Genomic DNA, 20,768 nt, shown 5'->3' on the forward strand with positions numbered 1-20,768 from the left:
TTTCTGTCTGCATCTATCTATTGATCCATACTGAACTTACCACACTAGAATCTAAGCATCTCCCAAACTGGCCTTTGAAGGGAGGGTCTATAGGATGCAGAGCGTTTAAAACAGATTGGGGTGAATCTCCCCACAGCCTGAAGTGCGGGTCACTGACAGACTGATGAGGCAGATAGGAGACAGCTGTGAGGGTGCAGAGCTGAAAGAAGTGGGAGGGTGCTGGATAGGTCCCTGACTTTGTTACTTTTCATCGGACCCCAGATAATGACTGGCCAGCCAGAGGTCTCTCACACATCGCTGTCTAGAATCGGAGTACTTCCTCTCACCTTTCTTTTCACATCGAAGGCCATGGTGAAAGTCAGTGCCAAGGCAAAGGAGAGCTCCATCATGTAGTACCAGTACATAGAGTGCTGTAGTGGCTGCAACAGCAAAACAAAGAGGCTTAGTTAATGCATAAGCCGTGGGGAAGGGCAGATAATAAACATATTCAGCTCTGGTTCTCTTTGCAGCGGTGTCTGAAACGATTTACTTGGGCATAGGGAATTCAGTAAGCAGCTATAGCAGTGATTAAAGAGTGAATCAGTAGAGCTGTGTGGGAAATTGTTTATCTGTTCTGTGAAAATTTTTGAGATTTTAAACCCCCCCCCCCCATCTGTATTGAGATGAACCTGACCCCTTTAGATGGAAAAATATATTTGAGAGGGAGACACATACCCCCAGCCACAACCCCAGAAGAGCCAACTGCCCAGCAGGGCTCTTCCTTGGAACATGGATGACCCAGATTCAAGTCCCTCCTCTGCTAGATTTAGACCAGGGACTTGAACCAGGGCCTTTTCCACCCCAGCTGAGTGCCCTCACTACTGGCCTCTCTCATTGTAATCAGAAATTCTAGGATGCACAACATTTTGTTTTTGCCAAATTGGAATTTTCTGTTTTGTTGAAAAATTCCCAACCAGCTCTATGGATCAGAGACTAGTGGTCCAGAGTTTGGCACTGGGATCACTGAGGTCCCAACAGTTGTTTGTTTCAGTACCTACAAGCTGATATGCTACAGCTATTTATTATACTACATGAACCCCCTCCTGCCCCTCCTGCATTAATACGGTGTTAAAGTTGCATAGTCAACACTTGAGATTTATTATAGTGCCTTGATTCAGGGGTCTGTCCCCAGGGAACAGCTTGGTTAAGATAAGGAATAGGGCTAGGTTAAAAAGAGATTCAACAAATTGGTGTAAGAAACAATACAACTGTGGGAACAAAAGAGTAATAGTAATAAGGTTATACAATTACATGGTCCAGTAAGGGGTGCAGTTTATTTCTACCAAATCAGTAGGTTGTTTTAAACTTGTTTCTATTCTTTTAAAACACTGCCCAGTTCTGTATATTACATTAAAAAAACAACCCTCCATTTAAAGGGCCGCAAAGTCAAGCACTCAAAAGTCAGGAAGTGCCAGGATTAAGACTGCCTTTGCAAACTTACTTCAGCTCCTTTGTATGTATGGATTAAGATACAGTCTTTAATTACATGATCACATGCGATTTTTGCCCCAGGAGCCCTTTTCAGCACTTCTAAGTCTAAATACATAAATAATTTTGCTTTAGATTTAAACTGTTGATATTCAATAATATTTAGCATCTGCCTAGCAGGTTGCCTCTGCAGATCTCAAAGCATTTTTACAAAGATATTTATCTCAAGAATATCACTTTAAAGACAGGAAAATTGAGGAGCAGGGAATAGGCACTTGCACCGTGTCACACAGCATGTCTGTAGTAGCTGAAGTCACAGAAAAAGCCCAGGTCTCCTGACTCCTAGTCCCACACTAGTGCTCCAGCCATGGGGACATGCTGCCTAGAGCTGACTGAGAAAGGAAGGGGATGCAGAACTGACATTTCCATCCAATGAGGCCCTGTTGGGACAGATCATAGCATTCCCAGGTTCCACTGCACTTGAATACCCAAGGGCAAAAACTAGTTGTCTCTCAGTAACCAAGGTTTCCATTTAATCAATAGAACAGACATCATCCCATCAAAGGTTAAGTGACATCATCCCCTTAAGTTAAGTAACATTAACGACATTGGAAACCACAGCATATATGTTTTAACCCCTATAGATGGGGTATATAGGTTTTGCCCAGTACTGGAGATTAACAGGTTAAATTCATCTCCCTGAATAAGCCAGAGAAGGCACCTGTATCAAGGGAGTGATGCAAGTTAAGCTGTGGGTGCTTCCTCATCAAGAGGACCAAAGCAGATTGGTTTGGGGAAGCCTGTGTCAGGCTCGGGGAAGATGTTAGGCAGAGTGTGCTGAGATGTCCCTAAATCAGACTGGAGAAGCCTGTATCCCCAGCACATCCTCCAGCAGCTGGGAGAGGGCACTGTTTGCCTTCCCATGCTCTAAGAAATCTTTGTGAACCCTGACGAAAGTGACTGGTTTGTGTTTTATTCACCATTAACAGGATCCTTCTTATCACCTCAGATTAGTTTGTCCCCCATTGCTTGCAGGAGCGCAGAGCTGGCTAAGTCCTGACATGGCCACAGCCCTTTACATCTCTCCCCTCTTGTGAATGTCTGAACAGCCATTACACCAATGGGATGCAGACTTGCAGAAGGCCCAGCTATGTTCAGCTCCATGGGGGAAACGTACTTGCCCTTGGAGGGGATTCTGCTTTTACCACGTAGGATCTTTTTATTACACGGATTTGAATGACCCGTCTGTGGAAGTGGGTGTCTACACAGAGTCACACCTCTGCTGAACTGACGGGTTAGCCTGCCTGTTAACAGGTGATTGCATTCTTTGGACTCAAACCTAGACCTGCCGTGCATACCAGTCTGTCCATGGCACATGCTGTAACTCGTCTGTAAAGAGCCCTCTGAGGTCTACCTTAAACAGTACAGGATAAGGGGTGCATCCAGTTGCTTGGTACAGGTCCTGACAAAGGCCAAGAGACTATATGAATCTTCTGAGTTGCTGTTACATGGACCAACATGCCTGGATGACTTACCTGCTGTGGATACCCCACCCAGCATTCTCTTGGGTCCCAAAACCAGGGCTTCTGTAAAGAAACAGTGTAATCTAACTGTGAGAATGCCAGAAACATTCCTCTCCCAACCAGCCGCCTAATGAATTAGGCCTGTTCCCATTATAGATTATATAATAGTACAAAATGGAGGTGCTTGTTTTGACCCCATCATAAAGGATGCACTCTGAAACAGTCTTACAATAAGATTTTCCATTAGACTACATTAAGCTCCTGCTTCTTTTAATATGTGGATGGCCTCGCAGGGTGAAATTTCTGTGTTAGCTTTTATGCCCTTTGAACTTCCTGTGTAGTTTTTGGGTGATTTAAAAATGTTTTCCCCTAGTAGATAGACTGGAAAGTACTTCTTCATCCTTATGTGACACAAGCACATCTTGCTTCTCTCCAAGTACAGAACAGAAATATGTATTGAACATGTTTGCCTTTTGTGCATCATTGCTAGCAAGGTAGGGTGGGTTCTGATTACATACTCACATCATACAAGACCACAAGTCCAGTGCAGAAGGAAATGAGGTAACACAAAGAACTCCAACTAAAAGCAAGTAAGAAAAGAACAAAGGAAATTAGAAGTTCAGAGGTCAGGCTCAGCTTTTCTGGCCACCCCTAGTGTCAGTCATTCGTGCAACCACTGACCTTAGCGAATACATACTTGCACAGCATATAGCACTCAAATGAGCTCCACTTGATAGCAGAGCTCTAGGTGCACTTTATTCCCTCAGTCACAAAAAAGGAGCAACATGTAATACTGTATATAACTTCTTATAATGCACAGTAGTGTATCTCGTATCACTTCCATCAGCCTTGGCCCACTGCTCCATAGTCTCTTCTAATAAGCCCAGTCTAAATTTCCTTAGCCCTGGTACATACTGTCAAACTGAAGCACTGCTGATAGGAACTGTCAGTAATGGTTGTGAGCTCACCATGGTTTAAATGGAAGTATAGACTAGAACACATCATATTCACCACTGGTTGAGTTGCCACTCTCATGACAACTATAGTCACCAATGGTTCTATTACACAATGTAGACAAGGCCTTAGGGGGCAGTTTGGGGTAGGGCTTGGTATATTTTGGTTTCAGAAGCACCAGGCAGCCAAGTTTCATTTGTGGAGGATGAGGTGGGAGTGACCATCTGTGTCACAGGCAAGCAGACAGATGAAGGAGATTTGGTGGAGAGGATGCTGTTAGGCTTGGCAAGGAGGCAGCATAGTGTCCTGGGAGCCAAGAACTTCTGTGCTCTAGCTCTGTGCAGCTGCTTACTCCTGCTCAGAGCAGATGGAGCCCAAGCTGGATGGGAGTGCAAGGAATGGGTGATCATGCCCTGGCCAGGACAACTGAGGTGGCACAGGACATGTTGTAATGTGTTGCTGGTAGAGGCCAGTAGTGAATAAGCATTGCTGTGGAGCACACCCTCTGAGGGGGTCTCTGAGGCACAAGCCTTTCTGGGTGGGGTGCAGTTTATGCAGCACCCCCCCAGCTCATAGCTGTGCCTACAGGCACAGCATCATGAACGGGAGGAGGGAAACAGCTGGTAGTTGGGAAGACAGGTAGGGTCAAGAGAGGGATTTTTCAGGTTACAGGATAGAATGTATGTTTGAAAGCAGAACCTGATGAGAAAACTCAATTGAAGGTAAGGGAACCTGGATGAATTATGGGTGAGGAGGGTAAAAGCAGGTGGGGACAGGGCAGGCAGGGCTGGCCTTACCATGAGGTGAACTGAGGCGGCTGCCTCAGGTGCCAGACTGTGTGTGTGTGTGGGGGGGGGGCCCACTAGGACCCAGAGTGTAGAAAATTGTATCTGCTGCTGGTGCATATGTATTCTCTCTGCTCTAGATGCACAGAGGTGGTTGAGTGTTGTGCCCTCCTTCCTCCAGCACAAAAGACATAACAGGCAGGCAGGAGAAAAGGTGAGAGGGAATAACAGAAAGCAGCAGGAGCTGCAGGGAGAGAGAGGAGGAGGAGCCTCTTATGTACCTCTCTAGCACCCACAGGAGCCTGGACTGATTCACACCAGCTTCTCAGGGAGCTTCCTGTTTCTTCTCTGAATCCACTTGAGGAGAACAGGCAGTCAACTGAAGTAGTAGGAGCCAGTTAGGCCCTTAAGACGCTGATATCTTCCCTCACTCAGACCCTGCTACCAGCCTGCTTATTTGTCCCCTTCAATTGAGTGTTGAGAGCCACTATAGCTGGTGCAGAACAGCAGTCATGAGTGAAAGAAGAAAATGCCCCTCTGGGGCAGCATTCAGAAAAAGAAAGCAAAGGAAGCTTTTCTATCTAAGCAGGAAGAAGCTCTCCTGAGATACATAGACACAAATGTTCATGGTGAGCCTTCTGGCCCCAGTGAGGATGTGAGTGGTGAGGAGATGCCTGATCTAGTTAGTCAGAGTGCAGGTGACCTGGCAGCTACTGCAGCATCCATATCTCCATCTCAGATGGATGTAACCATGCACATTCCTGAAGAAAAGTGTAGATCAGAGAAGAGTGTGGTGGAGGTGCAAGAAACTGTTGAGTTTAGTTCCTTAAGTCTAGATGATCCAGGACTGGGGACCCACTTGAGCAGTAGCCTGAGGGACTTCCTTGTACTGCATGGGCCACAGCAAGTGAAAAACTTCATGTTCCCCAAAGACAATGAAAATAGAAGTTTCCATCCAACACATTACTGGCATGAAATCCCCAATGGTGACAAAGTGGAGAGGCCATGGCTTATGTACTCAAAAACCCAGAATGCTGCATGCTGTTTTTGTTGCAAACTCTTCCAGTCTAATGTTCCAGCCACATTGGGTTCTACAGAAACAAAGGACTGGAAAATCTGGCTAGAAACCTGGCATGCCATGAGAAGGCAGCAAATCACCAGAGAGCATCCCATAGCTGGAAAGAGCTTGAGACGAAACTCTGGTTAAAGGCCACCATAGATGATCAGCATCAAGAGAAGATTGCATCAAAGTCTCTTTACTGGCAAAATGTTCTGAAAAGGCTCATTGCCATTGTGAGAATGCTTGCTACCCAAAACCTAGCACTGCATGGCACTTCTGATCAGCTGTATGTGCCAAACAATGGAAACTTCCTTAAAATTGTGGAGCTGATGGCTGAGTTTGATGCTGTACTCCAGGAGCATCTAAGAAGAGTCACCACCCAAGAAATGTACACACACGACTACCTTGGAAAAACAATTCAAAACGAGATCATACAGTCACTGGTAACAAAAGTCAAACAGAAGATTGTGGCAGATCTGAAGTTAGGGTGACCAGATGAGAGGAAGAAAATATCGGGACACATGGGGCTGGGGGAGGTCCACCAGCAAAGCAAAAAAAAAAAAAAAAAAAAAGCCAAGTGCTGCCGGCGGAGTGAAATATGTCGGGACGTGGGACAAACACCTAAATATCGGGACAGTCCTTATTTTATCGGTACGTCTGGTCACCCCTAACTGAAGTCAGCAAGATATTACTCTGTTACTCTGGACTGCACACCTGACATCAGCCATACGGAACAAATGACTTTAATGGTGCGTTTTGTAACAAAAACAGAACCTAGTGAAAATGTCCCTGTAATGGTGACTGTCAGATCATTTTCTAGAATTTATTGACATTGATGATACTACAGGAGCTGGTATGACAAATGTGCTTCTTAAAAAGCTGGAAGATACGGGAATTGCGATAGCGGACATGAGAGGTCAGATAATGGTGCCAACATGAGAGGAAAGAACAGAGGAGTGCAGACACGGATCTGAGAGTTAAACCCTGGAGCTTTTTTTGTCCCATGCAGTTCTCATTCATTGAACTTGGTGGTCAGTGATGCAGCATCAGCTTCTAGTGAGGCTGCTGAATTTTTTAATGTAATTCAAAGCATCTATGTATTTTTCTCTGCATCAACTCATCGATGGCAAATTTTGAAGCAACATCTGGGAACATCCTCTCTGACACTGAAACCACTGAGTACCACATGATGGGAAAGTCAAGTGGGGGTGATAAAGCCTATAAAACACCAAATTGGGAAGATAGATGATGCCATAGTTGCCATTATGGTGGATAATGCTATGAGAGGCACTGTTCATGGGAGAACTGTGGGGCAGAGGGAAATGGAATCACCAGAAATATACATAACTTCAAATTTCGGTGTGGCTTAGTGTTGTGGCATGACATATTGTTTGAAATAAATGTTGTAAGCAAGAGACTCCAAGGTGTTGACCTTGATATATCTGGAGCAATGGAACAACTGGACAAAGCAAAGTCATACCTGCAGTCTTACCGGTCAGATGAGGGATGCACAGAAGTTGGCAGAGGAACGTCACACTGAAGCTATTTTCCCACCCATTCAAGAATACAAGAGTCACCGAAGAAGACGACATTTTGATTACGAGGCACGGGATAATCCCATAAGAGACCCCAAACAACAATTCAAAGTTGAATTATTTAACCAGGTGCTAGATTGAGCAATACAGTCAGTTGAAGAACATTTCATGCAGCTCAAGGAACACCGCAGTATATTTGGGATGTTGTATGATATTCCAAAACTCTTCACTATACCTGAAGAAGACCTACACCAGCAATGCAGGGCACTAGAGACAGTGTTGACACATGATGACATGCGCGATATTGATGCGAGTGATTTAGGGGATGAACTGAAAGCCCTTTCAAGATACATTTCAGCAGGATCAACTCCAAAGGCTGTTCTGGACTATATGTGCACAAATAAGATGACCACCCTCTTTCCAAATGCTTTTGTTGCTCTCCGCATACTTATAACACTTCCTGTTGCCAGTGGAGAGCGCAGCTTCTCCAAGCTGAAGTTAATAAAAACACATCTATGCTCCACACTGACATAGGAGAGGCAGTCGGCCTTGCAACCATCTCAATAGAGCATGAGCTGGCCCAGACTATGGACCTTCAGCAGGAAGCAGTTCAAATCTTTGCAACCAAGAAGACATGGAAAGCACCACTTTGATTATTCAAACAGATAAAAATGCCAGTGTTTACTATGCAGAGAAGAAAAGTTACATTTGCTGTTCAGATGTTTGAAAGTTAAGTGTTACTTAAAAGTTTTGAACAAGGTATTTTAACTTAGTTCTCCTTGATTGGTAGATAGCAGAGCAGTACCATGAGAGGAGTAGAACAGGAAGAAGGCAGAACTGAGACCTTTCAAAGTTTTGGCCCAAGCAAGGGGGCATGGGGGTGTCATTTGAGCTCCCCGCCTCAGGTGCCAAAATGTTGTGGGCTGGCCCTGAGGGCAGGGGTAGGAGGAGACGGGTCCAAGAGACAGTCCAGGGGCTGAAGGTGGAGGGAAGAGCGAGGCCTCTGATTTAGGGTAGGGAGGCAGCACAGGAGGGGGGAGGTGAAGCAGAGGGGCAGCGGGAAGGGCACATTCCAGCTGGCACCCGGGGGTGCTGGGAGGCTGTGCACAGACTGCAGAGCTCAGACCCTGCTGGAAGGTTGAAGTGACCCAAGGCCTCTGGCCACATCACTCACCTCACTGAACAGAATTTTGTAGTCAGGCTGGGTTTGTCCTGGTTCCGCCGGTATCGGAACCACCTCTCCACCTTTCTGGTAGGCAAGTCACACTGCTTGGATAAACTGATCAGCTGCCCCTGGAAAACAGCCAAGCAAACAGGACTCACTCCCTGATGGCACAAATAGCAGAAGTGCCCAGCCTCCCTCACTAATCCCTCTTCCCACCTGGGGCAGGGGCCGGAATGAGTCCAAGGCTTGGTCAGTCTACATCTACAGCTACAATCTCAGAGCACAGGAATAAAGACACTATCTGTCCCATTCTGCCCAGGGCTCTTTGAGCCTCACCCACGCCTCCTGCTAGCTCCAGGCAGCATTCACACCTGCCTGGATGGGAGTCTTCTGAGCAGAGGCTCCAATAGCACCTAACTGTGAAGTGGTTTGCAGTTGGAGTGATCGCGTTCACTTGGACGAGCGGAAGACTTCCTCTGAGAGGCCTGCTGATTTATGGCAGTTTGGTCAGTGGGAGCCCGTCCAAACTCCAGGAACCCACAATGATGTTACCAATCAATCATAAAAACCTATTTAAGCCACTGTTAAAACTAAAATGAAAACCCCTCCCAAATCCCTCAGAACTAATATCATCCCCCTGTGCTTTCCACACACAATCCTCCCCCTGCCCCTTCCAGTCACAATCCGTCCCTGACCCTCCACACACAATCTGCCCCCTGCCCCCCCACAATCCGCCCTCTTCCCGTTTCCCACACAATCCCCTTGCCACTTCCACACACAACCCTCCCTCCTGCCCCTTCCACACACAATCTTCCCCCTGCCCCACACAATCTGCTCCTTGACATTCCCCACACAATTCCCCTTCCACACACAATCCTCCCCCCACCCCTTTCAGTCACAATCTCCCCCTGCCCCTTCCACACACAACCCTCCCCCTTCCACACACAATCCCCCCCACCCATTCCAGTCTCAATCCCCGCCATCCCTTCCAGTCACAATCCCCCCTTCCACACACAATCCTGCCTCCTGCCCCTTCCACACACAATCATAGAATCAATGAAGATTAGGGTTAGAAGAGACCTCATGAGGTCATCTAGTCCAACCCCCTGCTCAAAGCAGGACCAATCCCAACTAAATCATCCCAGCCTGGTCTTTGTGAAGCCAGGCCTTAAAAAAAAAAAATCTTGAAGGATAGAGATTCCACCCCCTCCCTAGGTAACCCATTCCAGTGCTTCACCACCCTCCTAATGAAATAGTGTTTCCTAATTATGGTGACCAGATGTCCCGATTTTATAAGGACAGTCCCAATATTTGAAGCTTTTTCTTATATAGAAACCTATTACCCCCGACCCCGTCCTGATTTTTCAGACTTGCTGTCTGGTCACCCTATTCCTAATATCCAACCTAGACCTCCCCAACTGCAACTTGAGACCATTGCTTCTTGTTCTGTCATCTGCTACCACTGAGAACAGCCTAGCTCCATCCTCTTTGGAACCCCCATTCAGGTAGTTCAAGGCTGCTATCAAATCCCCCCTCACTCTTCTCTTCTGCAGACTAAACAAGCCCAGTTCCCTCAGCCTCTCCTCATAAGTCATGTGCCCCAGCCCCCTAATCATTTTCATTGCCCTCCACTGGACTGTCTCCAATTTGTCAACATCCTTTCTGTAGTGGGGGGCCCAAAACTGGACAAAAAACTCCAGATGTGGCCTCACCAGTGCCTAATAGAGGGGAATAATCACGTCCCTCGATCTGCTGGCAATGCTCCTTCTAATGCAGCCCAATATGTCGTTAGCGTTCTTGGCAACAAGGGCGCACTGTTGATTCATATCCAGTTTCTCGTTCACTGTAATCCCCAGGTCCTTTTCTGCAGAAGGTCATGTTATCTAGAGCTTTAATAATTGTTGTTGCTCTACTCTAAACTTTCTTCAATTTGTCCACATCTTTCCTGAAATGTGGTGCCCATACTCCAGCTGAGGCCTTATCAGTGCTGAGTAGAGTGGAAGAATTACTTCTCATGTCTAGCTTTCCACACTCCTGACAATATATCCCAGAAAGATGTTCACTTTTTTTGCAACAGTATTGCATTGTTGACTCAAACAGGCTGTGCCACACTGTCCATTACTTATCTAGGTAACGAATGGGTACAGCAACAGATACTTGTTCAATATCTTAATTAATGATCTGGAGGATGGCGTGGACTGCACTCTCAGCAAGTTTGCAGATGACACTAAACGGGGAGGAGTGGTAGATACGCTGGAGGGTAGGGATAGGATACAGAGGGACCTAGACAAATTAGAGGATTGGGCCAAAAGAAACCTGATGAGGTTCAACAAGGACAAGTGCAGAGTCCTGCACTTAGGATGGAAGAATCCCATGCACTGCTACAGACTAGAGACCGAATGGCTAGGCAGCAGTTCTGCAGAAAAGGACCTACAGTGGACAAGAAGCTGGATATGAGTCAACAGTGTGCCCTTGTTGCCAAGAAGGCTAATGGCATTTTGGACTGTATAAGTAGGGGCATTGCCAGCAGATCGAGGGACATGATCATTCCCCTCTATTCGACATTGGTGAGGTCTCATCTGGAGTACTGTGTCCAGTTTTGGGCCCCATACTACAAGAAGGATGTGGGAAAATTGGAAAGAATCCAGCAGAGGGCAACAAAAATGATTAGGGGGCTGGAGCACATGACTTATGAGGAGAGGCTGAGGGAACTGGGATTGTTTAGTCTGCAGAAGAGAAGAATGAGGGGGGATTTGATAGCTGCTTTCAACTACCTGAAAGGGGGTTCCAAAGAGGATGAAGCTCGGCTGTTCTCAGTGGTGGCAGATGACAGAACAAGGAGTAATGGTCTCAAGTTGCAGTGGGGGAGGTTTAGGTTGGATATTAGGAAAAACTTTCACTAGGAGGGTGGTGAAGCACTGGAATGGGTTACCTAGGGAGGTGGTGGAATCTCCTTCCTTAGGCCTGGTCTACACTAGGAGTTTATGTCGAATTTAGCGCCGTTACATCGAATTAACCCTGCACCCGTCCACACCACGAAGCTATTTAGTTCGACATAGAGCTCTCTTAAATTCGACTTCTGTACTCCTCCCCAACGAGAGGAGTAGCGCTAAATTCGAAATGGCAATATTGAATTAGGCTAGGTGTGGATGGAAATCGAGGGTAATAGCTCCGGGAGCTATCCCACAGTGCACCACTCTGTTGACGCTCTGGACAGCAGTTCGAGCTCGGATGCTCTGACCAGCCACACAGGAAAAGCCCCGGGAAAATTTGAATTCCTTTTCCTGTCTGGGCAGTTTGAATCTCATTTCCTGTTTGGACAGCGTGGCGAGCTCAGCAGCACTGGCAACGATGCAGAGCTCTCCAGCAGAGATGGCCGTGCAATCCCAGAATAGAAAGAGGGCCCCAGCATGGACTGATCGGGAAGTCTTGGATCTCATCGCTGTGTGGGGCGATGAGTCCGTGCTTTCCAAGCTGCGCTCCAAAAGAAGGAATGCAAAGATCTACGAGAAGATCTCTAAAGCCATGGCAGAGAGAGGATACAGCCGGGATGCAACACAGTGCCGCGTGAAAATCAAGGAGCTGAGACAAGGCTACCAGAAGACCAAAGAGGCAAACGGACGATCCGGATCCCAGCCCCACACATCCCGTTTCTACGAGGCACTGCATTCCATCCTAGGTGCGGCCGCCACCACTACCCCACCACTGACCGTGGACTCTGAGGATGGGATATTGTCCACGGCCGGTTCCTCGTCGGAAATGTTAGCGGACGGGGAAGATGAGGAAGGAGATGAGGAGGACGAGGCAGTCGACAGCGCTTGCACCGCTGATTTCCCCGACAGCCAGGAGCTCTTCATCACCCTTACCGAGATCCCCTACCAACCGTCCCCATCCGTTACCCCGGACACCGAATCAGGGGAAGGATCAAGCAGTAAGTGCTTTAAACGTCTAAACATTTATTTATAACACAACAGGAATATTTATAATATCAACAAGTGGTTGTTCATGATTTCTTTGCCTTAGACAACTATTTAGTCCCAACTATGTAAAAAAAATCAAGTAATGTCCGGATTTTCATGATTAGGCAACCACAGGACGCTCCACTCTGTAGTCCCTTCCAGTACAGCTAAACCAAAATACGGTCTATATGTCCGGGAATTGACACAAAGTCCTCATGGGAATTCTCAGCATAGCTCTCCTGGAGGTAGTGCTCAAGCCTGTGCATCAGGTTCCGTGGCAGGGCGATCTTGTTAGGTCCACCGTGGTACGACACGTTCCCACGCCATGACTCTATCAAGTAGTCTGGGATCATCGCACGGCAGAGCATGGCGGCATACGGCCCTGGTTTCTGCATGCTCTCCCGGAGCATCCGTTCCCTGTCGCTCTCCGAGATCCTCATCAGCGTGATGTTGCACATGACGCCCTGCTTTGAATTAGGGAGGGGAATGTTAGTATTGGGACTGCTTTACAGCCACGCGGTGGAGGCGGCAGAGGGGCAGCATACAGGGATCTTTCCCTGGGACAGCCATGAGGTGGTGGGACAGGGGCAGAGCTCATGCTTCCCTGATTGCTGCCAGCAGAGACTGGCATTGCTTTCAATGCGAAAGGAGCCCAGTGCTACTATTAAAGTTTTAAGCTGCCACAAGTCTACGGCTTACCATGTTTGCCTGCTACAAAAGTTGAGGTGTCCTGCCCCGCTTCTCAGATCGCAACTGCAAGACCCCAGGCACTGAAGGCGAGGGCCGAAAATTCGACCTTGTCCTGAGTGCGCATGTGAGAGGTGCAGTGCATGGTCTTGTTCACAGAGAAAGACTATGTTCTTTGTTCACAACTTCATTTATCTGTCTCAGGAATTCACTCCCTTTTTCCCATTCCCACAGACACATCTGCGACTGTCTCCCAACCCAGCCTGGCATCACACTCCCAGAGGCTAGCGCAGATTAGGAGGAGGAAGAAGAAGACGCGTGAAGACATGTTCTCAGAACTAATGGACTGCTCAAGAGCCCAGGCAGCCCAGCAGACACAGTGGAGGGAGAACATGTCCCAAATGCACCGAGCAATCATGGAACAGGAGGAGAGGTGGCGTCAGGAAGACCAGCAGGCGACTCAAACGCTGCTTGGACTAATGAGGGAGCAAACGGACACGCTCCGGCGCCTTGTGGATGTTCTGCAAGACTGGAGGCAGGAGGACAGAGCCCCGCTGCAGTCTATCTCTAACCGCCCTCCCCCGCCACAAAGTCCCACCCCCCCTCACCCAAAGTCCAAAGAAGGAGTGGCGGCAAGGGCCGTTAAAACTTTTAGTCAACCCATGCAGACTGCTGTAGCACTAGAAGGCTCTCGTTCCCCAAAGTTTGAAAAGTCCTTTCCTACCCACCTCACACAAGCCCCCGTCCAAGTTTCCCTCCCCCCCGCTCCCCGTTTCATGTGTGGTTCATAATAAAATATTCGTTTCTGTTAAGTACTGTTTCCAAGATTTTCTTTTAGAGGAGAGTCTGTCTGAAGGGGGTGAAGGGGTTTGGTAATTGGACAGGACAGTCACCTTTAGCAGGGTACAGAGGCGGGGGCAGGTCCAGCATCAGGACAGATACACAGTGCAGTCACCAGTAACCCTGGTCAGTCTGGGAGGTGCTTTTCATGTTCTGGGGGGCGGGGGGGTTGATCTGTGACTTTGTGGCAGGGGAGGGCAGTTAGAGATCTTATGCCGCGGTCCTTATCCTGGATCACAGAGCCACGCAGCAGGGGATCTGTAACCCTCCTCCCCCTGCCAGAAAGTCACATAGCCGACACATACATGCAGTCCCGCCCAGGACTGCTGGCAGGCTCCGTTGAAACAAGCAGTCCACCACTGCGGAGCCTGTCATTCCCGGAGTTTAGAAGCATCATTTGCATCAGAACACTAAACCCGCCCCCCGCCACAGTCTGCGTCCCCGGTTTAAAACATTCCCGCGAAAACAGTAATAAAGACAACGGTGTTCATTAACAAAACGGAACAGATTTTATTTTTTGGGAAGTTGGTGAAGGGGGTATGTATCTTGGAAGGATAGTCCACAGTAACTGGGTAAAGAAAGGGGGGCAGGTTCAGCATCTGTGTCCACAAACTTAACAGTCACTGGATACCCTGCTCAGTCAGGAACCTAGCTTTCAAAGCCTCCCGGATGCACAGCGCGTCCCGCTGGGATCTTCTAATCGCCCGGCTGTCTGGCTGGGCGTAATCAGCAGCCAGGCTATTTGCCTCAACCTCCCACCCCGCCATAAAGGTCTCCCCCTTGCTCTCACACAGATTGTGGAGCACACAGCAAGCAGCTATCACAATGGGGATATTGGTTTCGCTGAGATCACAGCGAGTGAGTAAGCTTCTCCATCTCCCCTTGAGACGGTCAAAAGCACACTCCACCACCATTCTGCACTTGCTCAAACGGTAGTTGAACAGTTCTTTTTCTGAGTCCAGGGCGCCAGTATAGGGCTTCATGAGCCAGGCCATTAGCGGGTATGCAGGGTCCCCGAGGATCACTGTAGGCATCTCCACATCCCCAAGACTTATTTTGTGGTCCGGGAAGTAAATACCTTCCTGCAGCCATCTAAACAGACCAGAGTTCCTGAACACGCGAGCGTCATGAACCTTGCCCGGCCATCCGACGTTGATGTTTGTAAAACGTCCCCTGTGGTCCACCGGTGCTTGCAGCACCATTGAAAAGTAGCCCTTTCTGTTAATGTACTGGCTGCCCTGGTGGTCCGGTCCCAGGATAGGGATGTGAGTCCCATCTATAGCCCTACCGCAGTTTGGGAATCCCATCGCGGCGAAGCCGTCTATGATGACCTCCACGTTTCCCAGGGTCACTACCTTTGATAGCAGTACCTTGACGATTGCCTTGGCTACTTGCATGACAACAACCTCCACAGTAGACTTGCCCACGCCAAAGTGGTTCGCGACTGACCGGTAGCTGTCCGGCGTTGCAAGCTTCCAGAGGGCTATGGCCACTCGCTTCTGGACAGTCAGGGCTGCTCGCATCCGGGTGTCCTGGCGCTTCAGGGCAGGGGACAGCAACTCACAAAGTTCGAGGAAAGTTCCCTTCCGCATGCGAAAGTTTCGCAGCCACTGGGATTCATCCCAGACCTGAAGCACTATGCGGTCCCACCAGTCCGTGCTTGTTTCCAGGGCCCAGAATCGCTGTTCCACAATATCCACAAGACCCACTGCCACCGTGATGTCCTGGGCGCAGGGTCTCGTGGTTTCTGAGAGCTCTGTGCTACTCTCCGACTTCAGGCCCTCACGGTAGTGCCGTAGCCTCCTCTCCTGATTTCTCTGCATCTGCCTCTGGTAAAGGTGGATGAAAAGCTGCGAGGCGTTGAGAACGGCCACAACTGCAGCGATGGTCGCAGCGGGATCCATGCTCGCACTGCTGTGGCGTCCGCGCTGTCACTGATCAGAGAAGTGCGCAAACTGATTTCCCGCCGGTGCTTTCAGGGAGGGAGGGAGGGCGGGAGTGACGGACGGATGACGACAGGTACCCAAAAGCACCCTCGACACATTTTTTTACCCAGAAGGCATTTGGGGCTCGACCCAGAATTCCAATGGGCAGCGGGGACTGCGGGAACTGTGGGATAGCTGCCCACAGTGCACCGCTTCCAATGTCGACGCTTGCCTCGTTAGTGTGGACTCACAAAGTCTCACAAAGTCGAATTACTGTCCTTAGTGTGGACACACACGTTCGACTTTGTAATATCGATTCCACATATTCGATTTACGTGAAATCGAACTACTCTTGTAGTGTAGACATACCCTTAGAGGTTTAAGGTTTAAGGTTAAAGCCCTGGCTGGGATCATTTAGTTGGGGATTGGTCCTGCTTTGAGCAGGGGATTGGACTAGATACCTCCTGAGGTCCCTTCCAACCCTGATATTGTATGAACAGAAAAATCTTTACAGAGAATTAGCATTAAATGCAGAGTGAGATGAGTCATTACAGGCAGAGCTGACCAAAATGTTTTGACTGAAACATTTTCCTGCTGAAAATGGGATTTCATCAAAACCAAAACTTTTTGTGGAAGATTTCATTTTATGATAATTTTCTATAGGAAATTTTCATTTCATTCAGTTTTTGAAAACAAGGGATTTTAAAGTTTCAGATATTTGTTTTTCTTTGTCCCTGATTTTATCATAACTTCTTCTCACTGAATTCAATAAAATGAAGGATGTGCTTTTTTTTTTTCTCTCTTCTTCTTCTTTTCCCTTTTTCCATTCTTTTACTTTTCAAAACGTCTTCAACTGTGGAAAAGTTACAGAGTGAGAGAGTTAGGTTTTGATTTTCTTTTTGCTACTTTGTAACTTTTCTAAAATTGGAGAAGTTTTGCAGTTAAAGACTAGAAAAAGGAAACAAAATAAAAAAGTGGAAAAATAAAACAACCTATGCCTCAAAGGTTGGGGAGGGATAGCTCAGTGGTTTGAGTATTAGCCTGCTACACCCAGGGTTATGAGTTCAATCCTTGAGGGGGCCACTTAGGGATCTGGGGCAAAAATCTGCCTGGGGATTGGTCCTGCTTTGAGCAGGGGGCTGGACTAGATGATATCCTGAGGTCCTTTCCAACCCTGATATTCTGTGATCATTAACCTTGTTGCAGAAATAGAGAGAACAAAGGGATAGAAAGAAGAGGGAAAATTCAAAATTTGTAAACACTTTCATTTGAAACATTTTATGGGGAAAAAATGGGTGTTTCAGCAGTTCTACATGCAGGTGCCACCTGCAATGTACAATATGAACATGGGGATTCATAACTAGCAAATGAGAGCTCAGTTCAATTAAATTGTAGCTTGCTAGTGATGAGAAGGTGCCTGGATGCAAGGGTCTGAATCTAGGAGGATGGTAGAAGGAGAAGGAACTCACCTCCTTTGGCTTCTTGCTGTGAGTAGCGTAGAAGGTTTCCAGCACAGGATTGGGTGGAGCGTTCAATCTCACCTTGTCCCTCACCCCCAGCTTTCTGCCCAGGGGCCGGGCTATGAACCTGCAAGAGACCACAAGCAGGCTTCAGCCAAGTGAGGTGTCAGTCAGTCCTGTAGGTGTCATGGCATTGCTGATGCACATTTAATCCCACTGATCTGGCATAAAGACACTGTGGTCACCTGGTGATGCCACATAATGTCCAAGCACAAACATGCATTTCTGGTATCACCATCTGAGCAGAACTGTGACATGCTTCAGTGCCAAAATAATACACTCAATATCTAATGTGCACTCAGTCAAAAATACATATGAAAACAGTATGGCCAACCCCAAGCATTGAAAAATGGTGAATCAGGCCCTCAAAATTCAAGGTTGGCTTCAAAATCATGAGATTTTTAATATGGATTTGAAGTTTTTTTATTTCCCTTCTGTATTTTGCACACATTTCCCAGCATTTCTCTAAAACCACACAATCTCTATAACCACTGCTAGAAACTTGCTTTTTTAAAAACACGAAAGTGGGGATAATGATGTGTCAATGACTCCAGGGTTATAAGAAAAAGGACTAAATATCATGAAACCCATGATGAAATCGTGCAGTTTGGAGTAACTGGGTTTACCTGGCCTTTACAGCTCCCTACAGGAGGCCCTGTGTTCCTACTACACCCCGTCCCAGGAAAGGAACAGCAAAGTTGGGTCTGCCTATAGAGGCCTCACAGAAGCAGCCAGTCAGATAAAAGGAGCTGCAGGACTGTAGCAGGACAGTTCCTGGCTGAGACCAGAGGGGCAAGCAAATGAGCTTGAGAGATAACCAGAGTTTAAACTGGGAGAGAGAGGAGTGGAGAACTTTAACCTGAGGTAAGGGGTTGTGATACAGGGGCCAGGTGGGAAGAGGCCCAGGGAAGTACAGCAATGAATTGAAGTGAGCAGTACATGACTGCTGTTTATAGGGTCCTGGAGTTGAACTCAGCATAGTAGGTGGGCCTGCATTCCTCCAATGATCACTGGTGAAGTGGTGTAAACCCCAAGGAGGATGTGGAACAAGCCTAATTTAACCCCAGAGAAGGGAACAAGGTTTGTTTGGAAGCCTGAGAGAAGGGCTGAATTTAAAGGCCCTACAGCTGGGGCTAAAGACCCTGGTGAGGGCAAATAGGACTTCTGTTACACTCAAAATGAACCTCTTCCAGTGTGTGTCCTGGCCAGAGGGCTGAGCCACTGAAAACCAACCAAGCAAGGTCGATAACCTACCGAGGGCACCAGGAGTGAGGAAAAGACTGCACACAGCAGCAGGAAGTGCTCAAGAGACGAGTACTCCCTCCCCCCTCCCCCAATTACAGTTGGTAACATTGAATACAAGTTCAAACATGGATGTACTGCAAACACAGCTGCAAATTGGCAAGATTGTGCCACTCCAGTATGAACAGAGGCAATAGCTTAAATAGGGATTAAGAAATAAGAGCATTTGATTAAACAAACAAAGAGAGTAGTTTAAAAGTTTTGGGTCTTGAACAGACACTATAGTGTCTCATTCAGCTGGTCTACACCACAAAGTTGGGTCAACATAAGTTGCCTTGTCTACCTATTTGTGCACCTGTCTACGCTCCAATTTGTCTATGGCTGATGTAAGTGCCCCATTACAGTGACACAGTAACGCCACCTCCCCCAACAGTGTGGCGCCATGGTTGACCTACTGAGATCGACACAGTGCAAGTGCAAACATTGCACGGCCTGTGTCCTCCACAGCTGTCTCACAATGCCCCATCCCCTGTGACAGTGACCCCTCTAGTCACAATTGTAAACTACACTGGCTAGGGCTCACAGAGACCAGGAGCCACCCCCACTCTAAAATTGTTTTTGAAATGATTTTTTCCTGATTGCACCCTGGTGAGCAAACCTAGCAGCTCATCCTTGTTGTGTAGAACTGCCCAACTGCCCATGCCAGCTCCATAAACACAAAGAGGTACTAGATGCACTTTTGCTTGGAGTACACATGAAGAATTGGATCTCCTGGGCCTGTGGGAGAAGTGGCAATGCAAGCACAGCTATGGACCAGCCATAGAAATGTGGACATCTATGAGTAGATTGCATGGGGGATGCAGGCAAAGAGGTATGACAGGGATCAGCAGACTTGCTGTGTGAAAGCAAAGGAAAGGCATCAGGGGTACTACAAGGCCAGGGAGTGCAGCAATAGTTCTGATGCTAGGCTGCAGCCTGGTGCTTCTACAATGAACTGCATACCATACTTGTCAGAGACCCCACCAGCACTCTGCAGATCCCTGGGGATACCTTGGAGGAGCCCGACAGAGATCCCTGCCATGAACAGCAAGGATGATGGGGGGAGAGACACAGTGGGGGACTCCAGCCATGATGTGAGCCAGAACGTGCTTGAGACTCACTGCAGATGGGACTGATGAAGTGGAAGGGACCTCAGGTAAGTTTGTCCATGCATTTTTCCTTACAGTTTTAAATTTAAAGATGGTGCCCGTCCCATCCCCAAGTTAACAAGATACAAATATCGACTCTTCATTGCTTTACTTGTATGAGAAGAGGTAGTGGTACAACAAACAGAGGTAGAGTTGGCTTCTGTTTTTCGTTCCCCTGTTGGGTCAGGCAGGGGGCTTGTGGACCATTTTGTTTATGTGCTTAGGGACAGTCTAAGAACATAAGAAAGGCCGTACTGGGTCAGACCAAAGGTCCATCCAGCCCAGTATCCTGTCTACCGACAGTGGCCAATACCAGGTGCCCCAGAGGGAGTGAACCTAACAGGTAATGATAAAGTGATCTCTCTCCTGCCATCCATCTCCATCCTCTGACGAACAGAGGCTAGGGACACCATTCCCTACCCATCCTGGCTAATAGCCATTAATGGACTTAACCTCCATGAATTTGTCTAGTTCTCTTTTAAACCCTGTTATAGTCCTAGCCTTCACAACTTCCTCAGGCAGGTTAACTGTACACAGTGTGAAGAATTTCCTTTTATTTGTTTTAAACCTGCTGCCCATTAATTTCATTTGGTGGCCCCTAGTTCTTATATTATAGGAACAAGTAAATAACTTTTCCTTATTCACTTTCTCCACACCACTCATGATTTTATATATCTCTATCATATCCCACCTTAGTCTCCTCTTTTCCAAGCTGAGAAGTCCTAGCCTCTTTAATCTCTCCTCATATGGGACCCATTCCAAACCCTTAATTGAAGTGCCTTCTCCCGGCCCCTCCACAAACTCAGTCGGAGACCACTCCAAAGTACATGCACCACTGCTCTTTTATTGTTCGTGCCTATCCCCACCACCTACTATTTACATATCTTACAGACCAACACCCTGGGAGACCGCTAGCATC

At 47.6% G+C, this 20,768-nt stretch overlaps 1 protein-coding gene across 1 annotated transcript in view; it reads right to left on the minus strand.

The window, feature by feature from the left end:
• The window catches only part of LOC135894250 (ceramide synthase 4-like), a 49,662-nt gene that overhangs the window by 18,955 nt on the left and 9,939 nt on the right, over positions 1-20,768 (minus strand). Inside the window, exons 2-6 of the mRNA XM_065422315.1 lie at positions 17,370-17,487; positions 8,499-8,617; positions 3,513-3,570; positions 3,003-3,053; positions 327-419 (exon numbers count right to left, since the gene is read on the minus strand). Coding sequence (XP_065278387.1) covers positions 327-419; positions 3,003-3,053; positions 3,513-3,570; positions 8,499-8,617; positions 17,370-17,487 — 439 coding nt within the window. The remainder of the gene's footprint in view (positions 1-326; positions 420-3,002; positions 3,054-3,512; positions 3,571-8,498; positions 8,618-17,369; positions 17,488-20,768) is intronic.

This window comes from Emys orbicularis, chromosome 24, assembly GCF_028017835.1.
Source record: "Emys orbicularis isolate rEmyOrb1 chromosome 24, rEmyOrb1.hap1, whole genome shotgun sequence".
NCBI lineage: Eukaryota > Metazoa > Chordata > Testudines > Emydidae > Emys > Emys orbicularis.